The 18,255-nt window shown below is 39.0% G+C and overlaps 1 protein-coding gene across 1 annotated transcript in view; it reads left to right on the top strand.

Annotated features, from left to right (window-relative positions):
• Positions 1–18,255, top strand: part of ITGB8 (integrin subunit beta 8) — a gene marked incomplete at both ends in the record, with an annotated part of 51,611 nt that overhangs the window by 5,009 nt on the left and 28,347 nt on the right. Inside the window, 2 exons of the mRNA XM_080611448.1 lie at positions 12,244–12,329; positions 15,672–15,846. Coding sequence (XP_080467574.1) covers positions 12,244–12,329; positions 15,672–15,846 — 261 coding nt within the window. The remainder of the gene's footprint in view (positions 1–12,243; positions 12,330–15,671; positions 15,847–18,255) is intronic.

Genomic DNA, 18,255 nt, shown 5'->3' with positions numbered 1-18,255 from the left:
AACCAAAATTCCGGAGAGGTGTATCAATTCCTTTGTGTTAGTAAACTTTTTGTGTTTGAATTTGTTTTCTGGTTTTTGGGTTTTTTTTTGTTGGTTTTTTTTTTTTTTTTTGGGTGGGGGGGAGGGTTTGTTTTTTGATTGTTTTGTTCTTTTTTTTTTTTAATCAAATTCTTACAGCTCCAGTGTTTATTTTTCTATTTACATCCTGCTTTCAAGCAAAATATTTCTCCAAAGCTCCTGTATGTGTCCATTACTAGTTGCTGACTTCTGTCTAACCAGTGGAAAGATGTAATACTTCTTTCTGTTCTGCTTAAATACGCGTATTTTATGATGGACAAAGTATAATATGGTCTGTTATTCTTTCCTAAGCACTCAAACTTTATTAAAAGATACTTTTTTTTTTTTCTTTTGGCAGTTTACATAAATGGACTTGGGCTATTTAGTTTAGCTTTTGGGAAGGAAGTAGAGCTCTAATGAATTAGTTCACTGTCCACTGTAATGGAACCTTTCTTCAAGAAGAAAAGTATGCTGCTTGCCAGCCATTCAGGATTTTCCCTTGTTCTGGTGGCAGAACAAGAATAACCCCTTGAGCAAAATCTAAGTGTTTCAGGATGATCAGAATTTACAGCATTAGAAAGCTGCCAAAAAAGCAGCTTCTAGCTGAGGCTGTATTTGCCTAAATTGAAAAGTTTGCAAAACTCATAATTGACTTTTTTCTATATAGGTTTCTATGCTTCCCATGACTTCATTGTCATATGCCTGCGGTGACTTCTTCCTGCTACTACCTCTGGTGACAGTAATGAGTCTGAAGTATTTATAATTATCAAAATTTATTAAGACAGAAATTTTAACTACAATTATTGGAGGAATAAAATCCTGTAGCTTTAAGCAGGGGGAATGATGTTCTTGGAGGTTTGATTTTTATTTTTCTTCAGGCCCTGTCTCTGTTCAGTGTCTTCAGAGTTAAGTTGTTAGCAGCTGTATTTCATTGGGTTCAAATCTTGAAAACTTAAGTATTTTTGGTATTTTGCTGTTGTTGTAGCTGTGTTATGAACACAGCTGCATGATGTATGGTGGCATCACAAAAGTAATCCAAGCCTGACCAGTCTCCGCATTTTCCAAAATAAATTCTGTTTCTTCTTGGTGTTCAAGGGAATTAGGCCAAGTGAATTCCACTTGTTCTACGGTACTTAAGAGTATGATTAACTTCCATGTCATCACTTCAGGGTGACAGGAGTCAGTACTGTGCTGAGCACAACTTGCTTCTCTCATATGGGAGCTTCTTGCTGGAAAGCTGAACCAAGATCCCATCTCCTTGTACAAACAGGACTCCCAAGAAATAAGAAAACTTCAGACAACTTACACTTTGGCACAGAAGGTGCAAAATTACCAAAATAAAACTAATGAAATCGGCAAGCATGCTTTTCCAATCTGAGCGAAACTGTTGAATTACATTTGCTGTCAAAAATGTTGTGGCATTACTTCAGAACATTAAATAAACCACTACCTGTTTAAAATCTCGAATTTGTGTGTTGGAAGGTTGTCCCTTCCAGAGCATTTAAGCTGCGCCTGCAGACCAAAAACATGTGTGAATACTTGCTTGCAGAAACACAAGCAGAAGCCTGCATTCAAACAGTATCACATACTGCACCAGCAGTTATAGTTAATATGTGAGTCTGCATATTTTGTAACATGCAGTCATGTTTTGTGTAATATTTGCCCTCAAATTATAAAAATCTAGGAGGCTTATATAAACCTAAAATGGAGGTTGACCAGTGTCTTTTCCTAGACAGGTATGGTTGGGTTTCGGTTTTCCTTTGTTTGTGAGCAATGCATATATCTCCTAGTTGAGAAGTTAATTTCTCAGTGTTCTGTGAGAAGATCTTTTTGTTCTTCCATTTTTGATCTGTATGTTCAGAAAGGCCATGTGGTTTAACTCACCTTTGAAGGACTTCTAATTCAGCTGTTGATCATCAGATTGGATCTTAAGAGCTTTTTGTGCTATGTTATCACACAGTTAATTAAAATATGACATCTGTTTCTGCATTCAAGGAGGATAAAAGTAGCAAAAATAATTTAGAAGAAAACCCCAGAAAGTTTTTACCACATTCCTTTTGTCTCAAGGCTAGTAACCATGTTTAGAGACTGAAAACCCTATTGAAAAGCAAATTACTGAAATAACAAATACCAAACACTTTGTATTCTAGAAGGCAATAATATTTTAAAAATAGCCCTGCTGAATAAATGCTTCTCCCAAACTTGTGCACTACATACTACAAGTCCTTAAGGAGAAGTGGTTATCCTCTTTGATACCAGTTTTAGCTCTTATATAATATTCTTTAGGCTTTATCATTGTGAGTATAAGCTATGTGTTATGTGTTCAATGTTTTGTTTTAATCCTGACGTCTTCTTAGTATATACATGTGCACAGATTTTGGTTTTGGGATTTTTGGTTTATTTCAAGAAAATCTTTCATAGAAGCACAGTTTGGTTATCATTTTGTGTTCAGAACCGAGGGACTGGTTCCATTAGTTTTTCAGCTTTGAGAATCAGAGTCTGAATACAGAGTTTGTTCCAACTTGCAATGTGTGCAAATAAAAGCATATGAAGCAAGCTGTTCGCATGGAACCTGTGGTTTGGGTGGTCTATGGTAACACTCCTTGGGAAGAAATAGCTCTGAGCTGTTGCCCATCTTCTGCACTGCTTCTGGGTTTGTGAGTGAAGATGCAGGGCCAGGAAAAACTAGTGCTCTTACAGGACAGAAAGCAACGATTTGATGAAGACTAAGTATGCAATAGAAAGGTGAATTAGGGAGGCGGTTTGGGGTTGAGGACCTGCTTTGAGGAAATGGTAGGATATACAGCTTGGGCTTGTCTTTTATTCAAGGTTGAACTTCTTAAGCAGGAATAAAATAGTCATTTGTGTCTACCTTTATATTTGTCATGACCTCATATTTAGGTAAAGAATTTGTAGTATACACAGAAATATATTGATCATTCTAGGTTGTTGATGTGCTACCTGCTGGCAGGCATGGTATTACACAAGAAATTAAATTAGCAATGAAATACAGCAGTAGCTGTTCCAGCCTTTGCTCAAGCACCATGTCTATATCCAAGCTGGCCAACTCCAGGGGAGATTCTAGCAGCTGGAAATGACTAGAGTATAATGATTTCTATGCCTATTCCTAGGAAACAAGGGAATTAACAGAGCTCCACACATCCTGAAGTTCCCTTTAAATCAAGTGATTTAATAAAAAAATTTTTAAGCTTTCTAGTTCCATATGCTTTGCATTTTTATTGGTGCAAAGCTGTGCAAACAGTACCATCAAACCTGTGCCATAAAAGCTAATGGCTGTGGGAAACGAGTCTCTTCTAATGATATAATCAGAATAAGTTGTCCAGTGTGTTTTTATTTGCAAAAGACAGAACAGTTCAGTTTCAGAAGCAAAATAGTGGTTGACTCATTGTTTGCAGGCATGGACTGCATCAACAAAATATAACCATCTCCTGTAAAAAGAAGGAAGTTTCATAGAAAGGAGAGGCTACAAAAATTGTGTTGTGAAAAAATTCAAGGTTACATTGCTTGTTTTCATTCTGTATTGCGGCTTGGGAATGAAGTCAGTCTGGAGTAGTCAATAGCTCTGCCTCCCACAGTCAAGGTCATGTTTGAGGCTGTGGTTTGAATGTTGTGTTTGTGAGTCCTAACTGCTATATACCAGTAGCTATTTTGGGTAGTACCTTCCCCAAAATGGTGTTACGTGCCTCTTTCTGACCAAAAAAAAACCCAAACCACAACAAAACAAACAACAACAACAACAACAAAAAAAAACTATATTAAAAATATATATATTATAAATGTTTATACTTTTAAACCTGAGTTTGTATGCATTTGCATGAGGCTTCTGTGCTCCAAGTTGTCCTCTTGAGTGATGTGCAACATTGATATAAGTAATGGAACTTTTCAAAGAATTAAGGCTGAGAAAGGCATATGTAGGCTCAGAGCAGTGTCAGGAGTGGAAGGCTAATGTCTATATTATTCCCTAATTATGGAAGTGTCCATACACTGCCTGGGAACTCCATCTCCACTGCTATTACGCAGCAGACTTCTGATAGATTTGCTGTTCTCCAGCATCAGCTGCAACTGTCCTTTTCTGCCAGAGCTTTCCCAGTGCTGTGTTGACAGAGGTCTCCCCCTTTTCCTTCTCACCCTTTACCTTTGCTCGTTCAGCTGATACCCGTCATCAGTTCTTTGGGGTGGCATCTCTCAAAGCTTGCACAGTGTGAAAAAAACCCAGGAAGATCTTGGTATTTTGCTCCATAGTTTGCAAAGGCAATATTGCATACAATGAGGCAGACTGCTGCATTACTTTGCATTTTGATGGCTTTTTAAATCTTTTCTGGAGCTCTCATGTTCATAGGGTGTTGTGTTCATATGGTCACGCAGATTAATTGGGGAACCTGAGAACTATCAGGGGGATGTTGGCAGAGGTAGGAATGGGAGCCCGTATCAGTCATAAGGACTTGTTCACTAGCGATGCTTTTCAATGCATTTATCCAGAAGTGCACATATAGTTCTTATTTGTTTCATTTACATCTCTTCTCCAGTTACGGTGTATATCTACCGGTATTTATAACAGTATACCAATATATATATACCAGTATATATAACAGTATGCCAGTTCCCATTTTTGTTTTTTTTTTAGGAACACTAACACTTGACTATTTTTTCTTTCTTAAGAAGGTCTAGGATGGGTTTTGGTTTTGTTTTCTTTTTTGTTGTTGTTTGCTTGTTTGTTTTCATGGAAAGGTGTTTTTACTCACTTGCCATGTTTACAGAAGTATTTTTCCTCTTACTCACTTGCCAGGTTTACAGAAGTGCTTTTCCAGGGCTCAACGTTTAACAGTGCCTGTCATGTTTTGCACCTTGTTTTTTACACATCTTAACAAACACATGTGTCTCTTACATGCTTGAGTATAATGCTACCTCTCTTGCTGCTAAACGGAATTTTCAAATCAGTGTGCACCTTAGCTCCTGTCTGAATAGTGAAACTAAAGTGGACAACCATCAACAGAGAATTGATGCCAATTAACAAATCCAGTATGTTATAGAAAAAAGGGAGAGGCAAGAAAAGGTTTCTGGTAATTTTGCTCAAGTAATCTTAGGAATTTATTATAAAGCATAATAGATGTACAGTATTGAAGTTGAAATCTCATTTTCTGGGCAAGGGTGAGTACCTCTTAGAGCTGATTTTGAGGATTACCTTGTAACACTTGGAATTACTAGTAGTGACAAAGGGTGTTTTTAGAGCATAGCATCGGGCACAAAGAATAAAGAGAATTATTGCTTGTTTGGGGAAAAAAAAAAAAAAGGTGAAAAAACCCCTAATTCCAGGATTAGGTTTTAGGATTAGCAGTTAAAGCACAGGCACTCATTTTTTTCCTTGTAATCTGAGCAAGTAAGTGTCAGACACAATAATCATGGGGAAAAAAATACCCCTCTGTAGTATTTTTACAATGCCTTTCATTGTATCTGCATATTCAGCCAGAGTGAATTGGGAAGCTGTGTGTTAGCTGGGACAGTTACTGATTGTCCCTTCTGCAGGAGCCATGTTGCTAAGCTCCTGAAGACAGAAAGGTGATGGTAACTGCTGTATACTATATAAAAGCTGCAGCTTTCCTCTTAAGTGGTGGTACACACAAGTTACTGAAGGCCACATGAGGGGGACAGCCTGGCTGATTGCAGCCCTAGAACAGGATTGGATACAGAATTTAAAGAAAAAAGCTCTGCAGAGGCTAGATAATTTTGTATTGTCTTTCCTTAATTAGTGTTCAACAGTCTGAGCACCACAGAATCATAGAATCGTGGCATGATTAGGGTTGGAAGGGACCTTATAGATCATCTGGTTCCAACCCCCCTGCCTTGGGCAGGGACAACTTCCACTAGACCGGAATGCTCAAAGCTCCATTTAACCTGGCCTTGAACACTGCCAGGGATAGGGCAGCCACAGCTTCTCTGGGCGCCCTGTGCCAGGGTCTCACCACCTTCATAGTGAAAAATTTTTTCATAATGTCTAATCTAAATCTAACAACTTTCAGCTTAAAGCCCTTCCCACACCCCCCCCACATGCCTGTGTAAAAAGTCTCATTCCAGGTTTCTGCTTAAACCACGACAACCCCCTTTACTGTTCCATGCTCAGGGACTATAAGCTGCTAGTTATATTTTGTCTTTCTCTTCTAAAAAAGCAAACCATACACCTTCCAAAATCAGCACAAATGTGTACCATCAGTGAAGTTGATATAAATCCGAACTCTTGGCTGTACTTGAACAAAGTGCTGTCTGTCTGAAAACCTGTTTAACATCCCCTCTCAAACATCAGTGTGCATTATTGCTATTCCATCTCTGAGATAAATAACCCTCTCGTGATAAAGTTATTGTCGTGGTTTAAACCCAGTCAGCCATAAATCAGCCAGGCAGTCTCTCTCTCACTCTCCCCCTTCTTTCCCTCCCTCTGCTCCCAGAGGGATGGGGAGGAGACTCGAAAAGAATGTAACTCCCACGGGTTGAGATAAGAACAGTTTAATTACTAAGGTATAACACAAACCACTACTGCTACCACCAATAATAATAATGATAAAGGAAATAACAAGGGAAGAGAATACAACACTTCACCACTCACCGCCCGATACTTCGCCCCACCCAGCAGTGAACTAGCCCTTCCAGGAAAACTGCAGTGAACTAGCCCTTCCGGGTAACTCTCAATTACATCCTGGGCATGATGTGCTGTGGTATGGAATACCTCTGGCTAGTTTGGATCAGGTGTCCTGTTTCTGCTTCTTCCCGGCTTCCCCTCCTCCCTGGCAGAGCATGAGGCTCACAAAGTCCTTGGTCAGACTAAACATTTGAACAGGAACTAAAAACATCGGTGTTATCAGTGCTGTTCTCACGCCAAAATTAAAAAAACACAGCGCTGCACCAGCTACTAAGAAGGAGAAAAAATTACTGCTACTGCTGAACCCAGGACAGTTATTTTCATAATAGTGAGGCAGGATATGACTATATAATGCATCATATTTGTCTTGCCTTGATACCTTTTGTTGCTGAGATTTTAGGCTTGCCACACCTGTGATCACTGTAAATAGCTGCAGTCATTGGAACACAGTTTATTTTGTGGATGAGGCTGGAAAAATGCTGTTTAACCTGCTGCACTCACTTTTTATTATATGCATATGCCTGTACGGTTCCCAGCACAAAATTTGGCCATCATTGAAAATACCTTTTGGCATACATCAGCTATAACTGAAGCCAGTAGAAACTTGTCCTTAGCTTTGGCTGAACAGTAACACAGTCTTGTCTGGACTCTGTTTTTGGTGAAGTGGCAGGAAAAATCTCTGTTCTTTTTTGAACCAACTCATAAAAAAAAATGTTTCTTCTTTTAGCATATGATTTTTAAAAGAAACTGAGAATTTATACTAAATCAGTTACTGTTTTAGAGTAGGCTTATAACTTTAGAGTAGGCTTATAACTAGATAATAAATATTTGGTGAATGAAAACAAACATATCCATAAACATTACTGCTATAAGGGACTATGTACTTGGGAACTACAGTAGCCATGTAGCCAGAATGTGTCTCGGGCATTAATAAACCTTTTTCAAGTTTCTCTTTATTCCACAAAAAATCATCTTTTTGAGTCAGTGGTACCAAGTTTGTCAATTGCCAATCCATGACTTCATGTTGTGAAAATGGAGCTCTTGAGACAAGAGATGTCAGCAAAGAGATTTGCATCCAGCAATACTGCATAACTCATTTGTTAAAGCATTTCATCTGTCATCATCACATTAAAAACCCAAACTGGATTTTAAGATCTTTTCTACTGCATTAGCAGTTTTGAAAGATATACCCACCCCCTACATTTTACCAGACAGGCTCTATTAACAAACTAAATCAAGCTGCAATAGATTCAATAAACTGACCATACACGCACACACAAAAAAAAAAAAGCTGGTACAGTTATTTTTCAGTCAGTTTTCCAATGCATCTGGAATTATGGTGCAGTTGTTCCAGCCATAGACACATACTATTTTTTGTAATTTTTTTTTTGTAGCACAGGCGCATTACAATAAGAGGGTAATGTTTTGTTACATGGTCAATGGCATTTAATTTTGTGAAACGTGTATTATGCAGATAGGATTATATGTTTTAAGAAAGGAGTCTCAAACATTACTGCAGGAGATTAATTAGGCTAAACTCATTATTTGGTTTACAGATTATGATGACTAGGAACTAACTTGACTTACTCCTTATCTGTATAGCTAGAAACACAGGTGTCTCATTTTTTCCTGTCAACTATTCCTTCTTATCAGAACAGGCCTGCCTCTTGGGTGGATGTTATCTTAATTGGTATCTTCAAAGTTCATGTCATCTCCTCCCTCTTCTGCCCCATGGTGGTCTTTAGCCACTATTATGCTGCAGATCAGCAGTTCATATCTTTTCTTGTCCTTACCAAATCCATCACTTTCTTTTCCTTGCAATACCTTTCATCTCTGCTGTCTTTGGTATGTAGTTGAAGATGGGAGTGATGTTTCTGTGCCAAGAACAATTACATGCCTTTTATTGTACTCCTTCAGCAACTTTTCATCCTGTGCCTTTGTGCTTTACCAATACTTTCCAGGAAGGAATCTGTGCAAGCTCTATAACCCTGTGCATGTCTGTACCTGCCTGGAATCTTCATCCTCATTTTCCTCTCCTGTAGTTTGTGGTAATTTTTTCTACGGCCTCCAGGTCTGATCTTTCAGACTGCAGAACAGAAAGTGCTGTTGCCATCTTCCTACAAATGCAAAGAAGTTTTATTTTGTTAGTACTGAATGAGCTTGCTGTCATTCCACATCCAAAGTGGAAGTCAAACTTGCCATGCTTGTTTTTATAACAAACAAACAAAAAACTTTTGTATTTTTGTCTTGTTCTTTTCTCTCTCCTTAGCAACTCCTCCTTTATTTATCCCTGCCAACCTCTCCCACCCTTTAGTCAATTTTCCCTCTGTTCCATAACCTTCCTGGGCTGGTTTTCAGCTTACTGTTTCTATCATGTCTGTGATTCTGTCCCTTTCTCATAATTTATTTTCTCCCATTGTCTGCATGGCAAAAATTATCAGCAGCAGTTTATATGAAATGGAAATACAGGTATGACTTTTGAAATTAATGAAATGGCCACTAACCTATATGTTATCAGTATAATGCTGCATTTGTGCTAATACTAGGCTTTTCTATCTTGTTAATACTGATAATGGTATATATGGCATTGATACTAATAACTTGCAAGCTCTGATTAGTTCCTTGGATCATCAGTTATTCAAAGTGACCTATTGAGGACTAGCTGTTGATGTGATATGGGTTCTCATCTTTGAATCCGTAGCTGAAATCAGTTAAATGAAGACAATAAAGATATTTTAGTATGTGTTTTCCTAATACAGGTTTTCATTGTGAGCAGTAGCTCTCATTACTCTAAAAAGAGAGATGGCTTGCATGATTGCAGGTTGGAAAGAAATAATCTGACAGTACATGTTGTAAAAACTTTGGATGAAAAACAAACCTTTCTTCAGACTGTTTTGATATGATGATATGCACATTATCACCATGGACCAGTTAACAGATGTAGCCTTTCCAGTATGCAGTGTTTCCATTTGTTTCCAGTATATTTTATAATACGCCATGTTGAATATGCCACAAAGCGATGTTGTTAAACAGTGCTACTACTGTGCTGTGTGCTGAAGAGTCATGTGCCTTCTGAATAACTCTGAGCAGGCAACTTTTCCCATGTGGAGGCACACTGGTCTATAAGAGCCTTGTGCTGAATGTGCTGAAAGGATACACTAATGCTGACATTCATAGAATTGTAGAACCATAGAATAGTTAGGGTTGGAAAAGACCTTAAGATCATCTAGTTCCAACCCGCCTGCCATGGGTAGGGACACCTCACACTAAACCATGCGATCCAAGGCCATGTCCAGCCTGGCCTTGGATGGAGCATTCACAACTTCCTTGGGCAGCCCATTCCAGTGCCTCACCACCCTCACAGTAAAGAACTTCTTCCTTATATCCAATCTAAACTTCCGCTGTTTAAGTTTGAACCCGTTACCCCTTGTCCTATCACTGCAGTCCCTAATGAAGAGTCCCTCCCCAGCATCCTTGTAGGCCCCCTTCAGATACTGGAAGGCTGCTATGAGGTCTCCATGCAGCCTTCTCTTCTCCAGGTTGAACAGCCCCAACTTTCTCAGCTTGTTTTCATACAGGAGGCGCTCCAGTCCCCTGATCATCCTCGTGGCCCTCCTCTGGACTTGTTCCAACAGTTCCATGTCCTTTTTATGTTGAGGACACCAGAACTGCACACAATTCTCCAAGTGAGGTCTCACGGGAGCAGAGTAGAGGGGCAGGATCACCTCCTTCGACCTGCTGGTCACGCTCCTTTTGATGCAGCCCAGGATACGGTTGGCTTTCTGGCCTGTGAGTGCACACTACCGGCTCATGTTAAGTTTGTCATCAACCAACACCCCCAAGTCCTTCTTTGCAGGGCTGCTCTGAATCTCTTCTCCACCGAGTTCGATTCTCCACCCAATTCAAGTTGAGCTGACTGAGTCCTTTGAAAAGGCTATCTCTTCTTCTCAATTTGACTGCCAAAGTTTCATTACAAAGAGTACTAACTTAAACAATGACCTATAAAACAAAGATGTGAAAAGCATATAAAGAATTTGCTGATGATACGAAACTGGGGCAAGCGGCTAACACACCTGGAGGTTGTGCTGCCATCCACCAGGACCTTGATAGGCTGGCGAATTGGGCAGAGAGAAACCTAATGAGATTCAACAAGGGCAACTGTAGGGTACTGCACTGGGGAGGGAGAACCCTAAGTACCAGTACAGGTTGGAGGCTGATCTACTAGTGAGGAGTTCAGCTGAGAAGGACCTTGCAGTATTGGTAGATGATAAGGTGACTATAAGCCAGCAGCGCAGGAGGCCAAGAGTATCCTGGGGTGCACTGGGAAGACTGTGGCCAGCAGGTCAAGGGAGATGATACTCCCAATCTACTCAATCCTCGTAAGACCACATCTAGAATACTGTGGCCACTTCTGGGCTCCTTGGTACAAGAAAGAAAATGAGCTACTGGAGAGGGTCCAGCGGAGGGCCACGAGGATGATCAGGGGTCTGGAGCATCTCTCTTATGAGTAAAGACTGCAGGAGCTGAGACTGTTTAGTCTAGAGGAGAGAAGATTGAGATAAAATCTCATTAATACATATAAAAATCTCAAGGACGGGTGCCAAGAGGATCATGCCAGACTCTTTTCAGTGGTGCCCAGTGACAGGACAAGTAGCAGCAGCCACAAACTAAAATACAAGAACTTTCACCTCACTGTGAGGAAGAACTTCCTTACATTGAGGTGAAACTTCTTGTATTTTAGTTTAAGAACTTCCTTACATTGAGGGTGGCAGAGCGCTGGAGTAGGCTGCCCAGGAGTCTCCCTCTCTGGAGAAATTCAAAACCCACCTGAACGTGTTCCTGTGTAACCTGCTCTAGGTGGCCCTGCCTTGGCAGGGGGGTTGGACTAGATGATCTCTAGAGCTCCCTTCCAACCCTAACAATTCCGTGATTTTGTTGATAAACCTGTTCGTAGGCACGTTCTTTTACAGTTGTTAGTACAGAATGATGTCTCTTCAATCTGTGACACATGTAATGTTGGATAAATTTGTATTTCCTTCTGGAAAAACAAAATAAAATCTGGCACTTCTAGGAAACCATTCATTCCAGAAAATGTAGAGGGGGAATATTTTTAGGAGGTGAGAAAATATTTTGGGTTCCACATGAAGTGAATAATGAGTAACTCAGTCAAGTGTAAATGACTTAAAAGAAAGTGTCTATGAAGAGATAAGCTACCTGGTAAATTTTTTCCTGTTAGGCAGTAAATCAGCAAGGTGCATGCCCAAGATAAAATTTCACTTCAAAATTACTCTGAATCAGGATCTTAAAAATTTGGCCTTGGGAATCTCTACATATAGTTCTGGACTGTGGATAAAAAAAAAATATGCTGCGAGTATTCTAGTCTACCTTTGTTCTGTTTTACTTCTGTTCGGATACGTTGTCATCACTCTTAATCTGGTGAAGTAATTTTTGAAATCTTGGTTTAAAATCAGGTATTTTACAATTCCCACATATCATCATAAATCATGAATGTTTGGTTTTATGTTTCATTGCAGCAGAAAACAGATGTGCCACTTCAAATGCAGCAACGTGCACAAGGTGCCTTGCTTTGGGTCCAGAGTGTGGGTGGTGTGCTCAAGAGGTATGGCATTTTGCTTATTTACATTTGACTTTATATTTTAGCTGTTTCTGATTTGTAAAGGTAGAAGACTTCTAAACTGTGAAAATCATAGTTAAGAAATAGCAAGAAAATCTTTAAATGACCCCTGGAGACAGAACCTGAGAAATCATGTGAAATATACTTTCCAAAGGAGAAAATACCATCTTTTATTTGGGAAATTGCAGTAAGTAATTAAGTGAGAAATTTTTAATAAATAAATAAATGAAGTGAGAACTTTTTAATGCATTCCATGTGCTTTGTAGACAGCTTTGGCAGACTTATAGTAGCTTTTAGAGTTCAGCATCTTTTGGCTTCAAAAGCAAAATTACTTATCAGTAATTTATGTTAAGTCCTCATATATCAGAGTAAGTCTATACATATGCCTGTTGGCATTCAGCAAAATATTTTACTAATAGTGGAGTTAACTTTGACATCACCATATATTATGACCCTGTCATAAATGGAAAAAAATGCTTTCCTTGTTTTGACATTAGAAACTATCAGTTCTGAGACTTACCACAGAAGATAGATCTTAAGTAGGAAGGATTACCTTGAAATTGTTATTGCTTTCTGAACTATAAGAATATGGGAATCTCAGGTTTTATCTGACAGAAAAAAAACAGTTGAGAACATAATTTTGAGTGAGGCTGATCCATTTTAAGCACTTCAGAGAGCAAGGTTTTGAAGACTACCACTGACAATTCCAGGCTTATATGCTCTTGAAGGTCACATGCAAATTATCTGTAGTAGCTATCAGGTTAGCAGAGAAGGTAAATAAGTTCATAGGGTGTGCCTAGAGGCAATAAGAAGTGTAAGGCACTAGCGTAACTTTATCTGAGATACAGTGTTTTGGAATTATTAACTTAGTCTGCAACAAGTCTAAGGATAAGTAATGCAAGGATGAATAGAGGACATGGAGGTCTTGTTTTCCAAGAGAAGCCTTAGGGCATCTGTAGGTGGCACGATGGATTATAATGTGGAGCAGTCCATTTAACCATGCCAAGTGCAAGGTCTTACAGCTGGGTCAGAGCAATCCCAGGCACAGCTACAGGTTGGGCAGAGAAGAGATTCAGAGCCGCTCTGTGGAGGACTTGGGGGTGTTGGTTGATGACAAACTTAACATGAGCTGGTAGTGTGTGCTCACAGGCCAGAAAGCCAACCATATCCTGGGCTGCATCAAAAGGAGCGTGACCAGCAGGTCGAAGGAGGTGATCCTGCCCCTCTACTCTGCTCCCGTGAGACCTCACTTGGAGTACTTGTATACAGTTGTATACTTGTACTTGTGTACAGTTCTGGTGTCCTCAACATAAAAAGGACATGAAACTGTTGGAACAAGTCCAGAGGAGGGCCACGAGGATGATCAGGGGACTGGAGCAACTCCCATATGAAAACAAGCCGAGAAAGTTGGGGCTGTTCAGCCTGGAGAAGAGAAGGCTGCATGGAGACCTCATAGCAGCCTTCCAGTATCTGAAGGGGGCCTACAAGGATGCTGGGGAGGGACTCTTCATTAGGGACTGCAGTGACAGAATAAGGGGTAACGGGTTCAAAATTAAACAGCGGAAGTTTAGATTGGATATAAGGAACTGTGAGGGTGGTGAGGCACTGGAATGGGCTGCCCAAGGGAGTTGTGAATGCTCCATCCCTGGTGGTGTTCAAGGCCTGGTTGGATGAGGCCTTGGGTGGCATGGTTTAGTGTGAGGTGTCCCTGCCCATGGCAGGGGGGTTAGAACCAGATGATCTGAAGGTCTTTTCCAATCCTAACTATTCTATGATTCTATGATTGTTGTAGACTGATATTCTGTCTTACAAAGGGCACAGTTTTATCCTACTACATCTGTATTTATCACAGAGCAGCCCTTGCTAGCTTTCAAGTACTATGGAGCTGCAGTACGTCTCCTTCTGACAAGGTGCTCAGATTCAACCAGTTTCACTTCTGGTCTGCTTCTCTTGCTTTACTTCTCATGTCAATCCTGAGATCTGTTCATGGAAGTCATGGATTTGTCAAACCCTCTTAGACCACACTTTTGATAGCCCATTCACCTACCAACATCTGTGGCTGTGGAATGCTAAAACCCATACTCATGCAGATCAAAACTTCCCAGAGTAAAGTTACAGGAGCAGATTTCAGCTTAGCATGCCTGCTTCATTTAAACAACATTTTTAATGAGAAAATCAGCCTTGAGGAGCACTTGAGATGCTTTGACTTCATACCCCACACAGTGAACTACAGAAAATGCGACATATCAGTCGTTAGTGATAGCAATGAGAGCAGCTAATGTCTTTATACATGTAAAAATCTACCTTTTTGAAGCATGCATACATTAAAAAGAGTATTTAAACAGCAGTTAGTTAAAAAGCTATTCTCTGTTACGTATGTTTAAGAAGGTTGTGGAAAAAAACGTATCAGAGGTCAACTACAAAAATAAGTTGGAACTTGGAAAACAAGATATATGACTGTTGAGTCTCATTCTTCAGGGGCTTTCTCTGGTCTTTTCAGGATCTGGATGACTATCTATTCTCATACACAGTTGGCTGTATACACTTTTTGATTGTTTATTTTGCCCATTTGCCTCTGAACTATCAGAGATTGTCCATTGTTTGCTCTCCAGCTGTGGCTGGTACAATTTTGGCAAATATGCCCTTTTCATTGCAAGAAAGGATATGCTGCTTCCAAGATCATCCTACTACTAATCACTCTAACCACTTTCCTGTTGTTTACAGGGGCTTTTTTATGTTGGTGACATCTTAAACTGTCCAGTCCTGTAGCATATAGCTTCCTGTTTCTGGGGATTGAAATTATGTAGTCAGCTGGTCCTTGACTTTGGGGTAGGGTATGGATTAAAACATCTGTGATAGACGAATTCAGGTTAGATAAATCTAAAGCTATCTTCTGCTGCTACTTTTAAATATTAGCCTGAGGCTACTGGATTCCTCTGAAAACTAACCTGTGTTGTCATGTGAATGACACTTTCTTGCTATAACTAACTCATAGCATAGCACAGAACATTTTTTAGTGATATGATAGTACAGTTTCATTTTCTCCAGTCAGCTTATTCTGATTGTGCAAGGTCCTCTTTCTCATACAAAAGTTTTGTCCTTTGTAAAAAAAAGTTATTGTGGCAATTATGTTTAACTTATAATTTAAATATTTTTTCGTTGCCCTTGTTAAAAACATACGGCTTCCATGAACTCGTTCTACAAATTATGTAATTATAGTAGCATTTTTTTATTGTTTCAAAGACTATTATTTTGTTCTCCTTTGAAGACATTGCAGTTGCTTTTTCCATTCAGACTGTTTTGTACTTTTTGTCTCTTATTAAACAGGATTTCATGGCTGACACGACACAGAAGGGACGCTGCGACACTGTTTTCAACTTAATGAAAAGAGGCTGCCAATCAGATTTTCTAGAAAATCCCACAGTTCATGTCACAGTGCCCAGTGACCATGAGACAAATACACAAGTGACGCCTGGAAAAGTTTCAGTCCAACTGCGTCCAGGTTGGGTTGTCTCTAACACATTGATGTTATAGTCAATTTAAAGTACAGTAATATTAAGTACAGATATTTTGTGAAGAAGTGGCTGGAATAATTATTTTGAAGAACAGTACTATCGTATTGTAGGACTGTGATGGTGTTGCTCTCATATTCAGGTACTGTCTTCAGTGAGAAGTGTTTCTGTCAAATAATGCTGAAGATCAGAATAATGCAAGCAATAAGTGGAAAAAATATTTTAGGTAGTCTTTTCTGTTTTCCGTTGTGGTTTCTTGATGTTTTTTCTTTAGCCACTTCACAAATAGTTTTCCCTTATGTACATATAATACAGTATCAACTGTATGCCTTACTGAAAACAAATTGAGTTAGAATTTCTGAATTCATCATTTGATAATTGTCATACATTCTCTATAATTATATCTACATGTATACACTATATGTCATACAAATATTTGGTTACTTTTAAGTGCATTGACTAGACAACCACGAAGACATCATAGCCAATGTATAAGAATGGACTAGATTCCTAAAAGAAACAGGTATTCACTTCCTAACATTTCACCTGGCTCTAATAGAATCTACAAGTCCCTTCATGGATCTGAGATTTTCTACTTGCCCTCAGCTGAGCTCAGTTTAAATCAGTGTATGTTCTCTGTCTCTAAAATAGCTGTAGACAACAGCAAAATGGAAGGTGGTATGAAAGGATGCAGGCTATGTTTCATATCGTAAAATTTATTTCCTTTGGCAAATGAGAGTTGGAGAAGAAAATGTCTTTTATAAGGGATCAGTCTTTGGTAGAAAAACATTAAGTGAGCAGGAAAAATATCTTACTGATCTTCACTGTATAAAAGATAATCTTTTGTCAGTTACAGGAAGACTCTTCATGAGTGGAAAGCACAAAGGAGCTCTGGTTTACCATCTTTATAAATAAAACTGAGAAAGTAACTTGAGCACTTCCTCTCCTTTCCCCACTCTCCTTCCAAAGAAATGACCAATACTCTACTTTGTACTGAGAAATGGTGCCAGAAACTGAGCTAGCTCTAGATGTGTCTGTAATCACATTTATTTTCAAAGGCATACTTGATTAATAGAAAAAAAATATTTTTATGAAATTTGGTTTAATGAACCTTTTTGCCAGATTAAGTTTGGGGTTCTATATGCTTTGCAGAAGTTCTTCCATCAGGGAGGCAGAAGACTAAAATTCCTAAGTATAACTTTTGATATATAGACATCTTGCCCATATTTTATAGCCCAGAGAAATACACAGATGTACAGCTATAGTCATGCCTCAAAATAGAAATTTGATACAGTATAATTATGCAGGCAAAGATGGTTTTGTTTTGATACTGGGGTTTTTTTTCCACTGTTTACATACAGCCAACTGTCAGGATTTACATGGGAAAAAAATAGAAGCTGCACTCAGAATCTCGCTATATGCAAACTAGAGACCTGCAAAGGTCATTTACATAAAGTATTTCCATTTACATTGGCAAAGAGGAAACACACAAGTTACAGCACACTGAAATTCTCTTTTTTTCTTATAAGACCTTATACAGGCAAATCCTGATATTTTCAAGTAGATTGTGTTCAGATCGCCAAAAGAAAGCACTTTGCGCATTTAACTTTTTTGGATCAGATCTTTGTTGAATGTACCTGAATTATGCTATCTAGCAATGTCATATGCACTAGTAAATGTCATAGAGAAGTCACATTTCAGAGAAGGCATGTTTAAGTGTTCAGATAGCTTCTACTGATGCCTATGTAATTCTTCTATAATGTCTCCCTTCCTCCTGTTTTTTGCTGTATCTTCGTTGCATAATATTCAGTTAGATTCTGCACACATCATGTGAAGATTGTACTTCCTCGTTTCTTCCGTGAGCTTGCAGTTTGGGTGACATAAAATAATGAACAACTTGAAGTCATCCATTACTGTACCTAGACTGCCTGTACTCTAGTCACTTCACTCTTTTTGCACTCATTACATAATATTAGGCAAGCAAAAATGTAGGGACTATTTTTAGTGACTTCCAAGGCATTAACATTTTTGTTTCATACAAGAATGTGATGTGCTTCTGCAGGAGATACAGACATTTGTCATCCTAGCTAAAAGAAGAGTTGTGTTTTGTATACATCAAAAGATGGATTTTCTGTTTTCGTTTTAAATTAAACCCTCTTTTTTTTAAAAAAAAAATGTTGATCCTACTGAGTTTTCTCATCAAATCTTTGGAAGTAGATTGGTATAAACTTGAAGCATAATTTACTGTGCTGTCTTTATGGTACACATGTAGTTTTAGACTTAGATGAGAGACAATTTGCAGGATACATGTACATACTTAAAAGTGTCAGCCTTGAAGTGACTGGCCTTGAAGTGACTGGCCACAGTTTCTATGCAGATCTGTGTCCTTTGTGAGTCGT

The sequence above is a fragment of the Psittacula echo genome (assembly GCF_963264785.1).
Source record: "Psittacula echo genome assembly, chromosome: 2".
Taxonomy (NCBI): domain Eukaryota; kingdom Metazoa; phylum Chordata; class Aves; order Psittaciformes; family Psittacidae; genus Psittacula; species Psittacula echo.
Note: the sequence above shows the minus strand (reverse complement) of the source record. Positions and strands in the feature narration are given on the sequence as shown.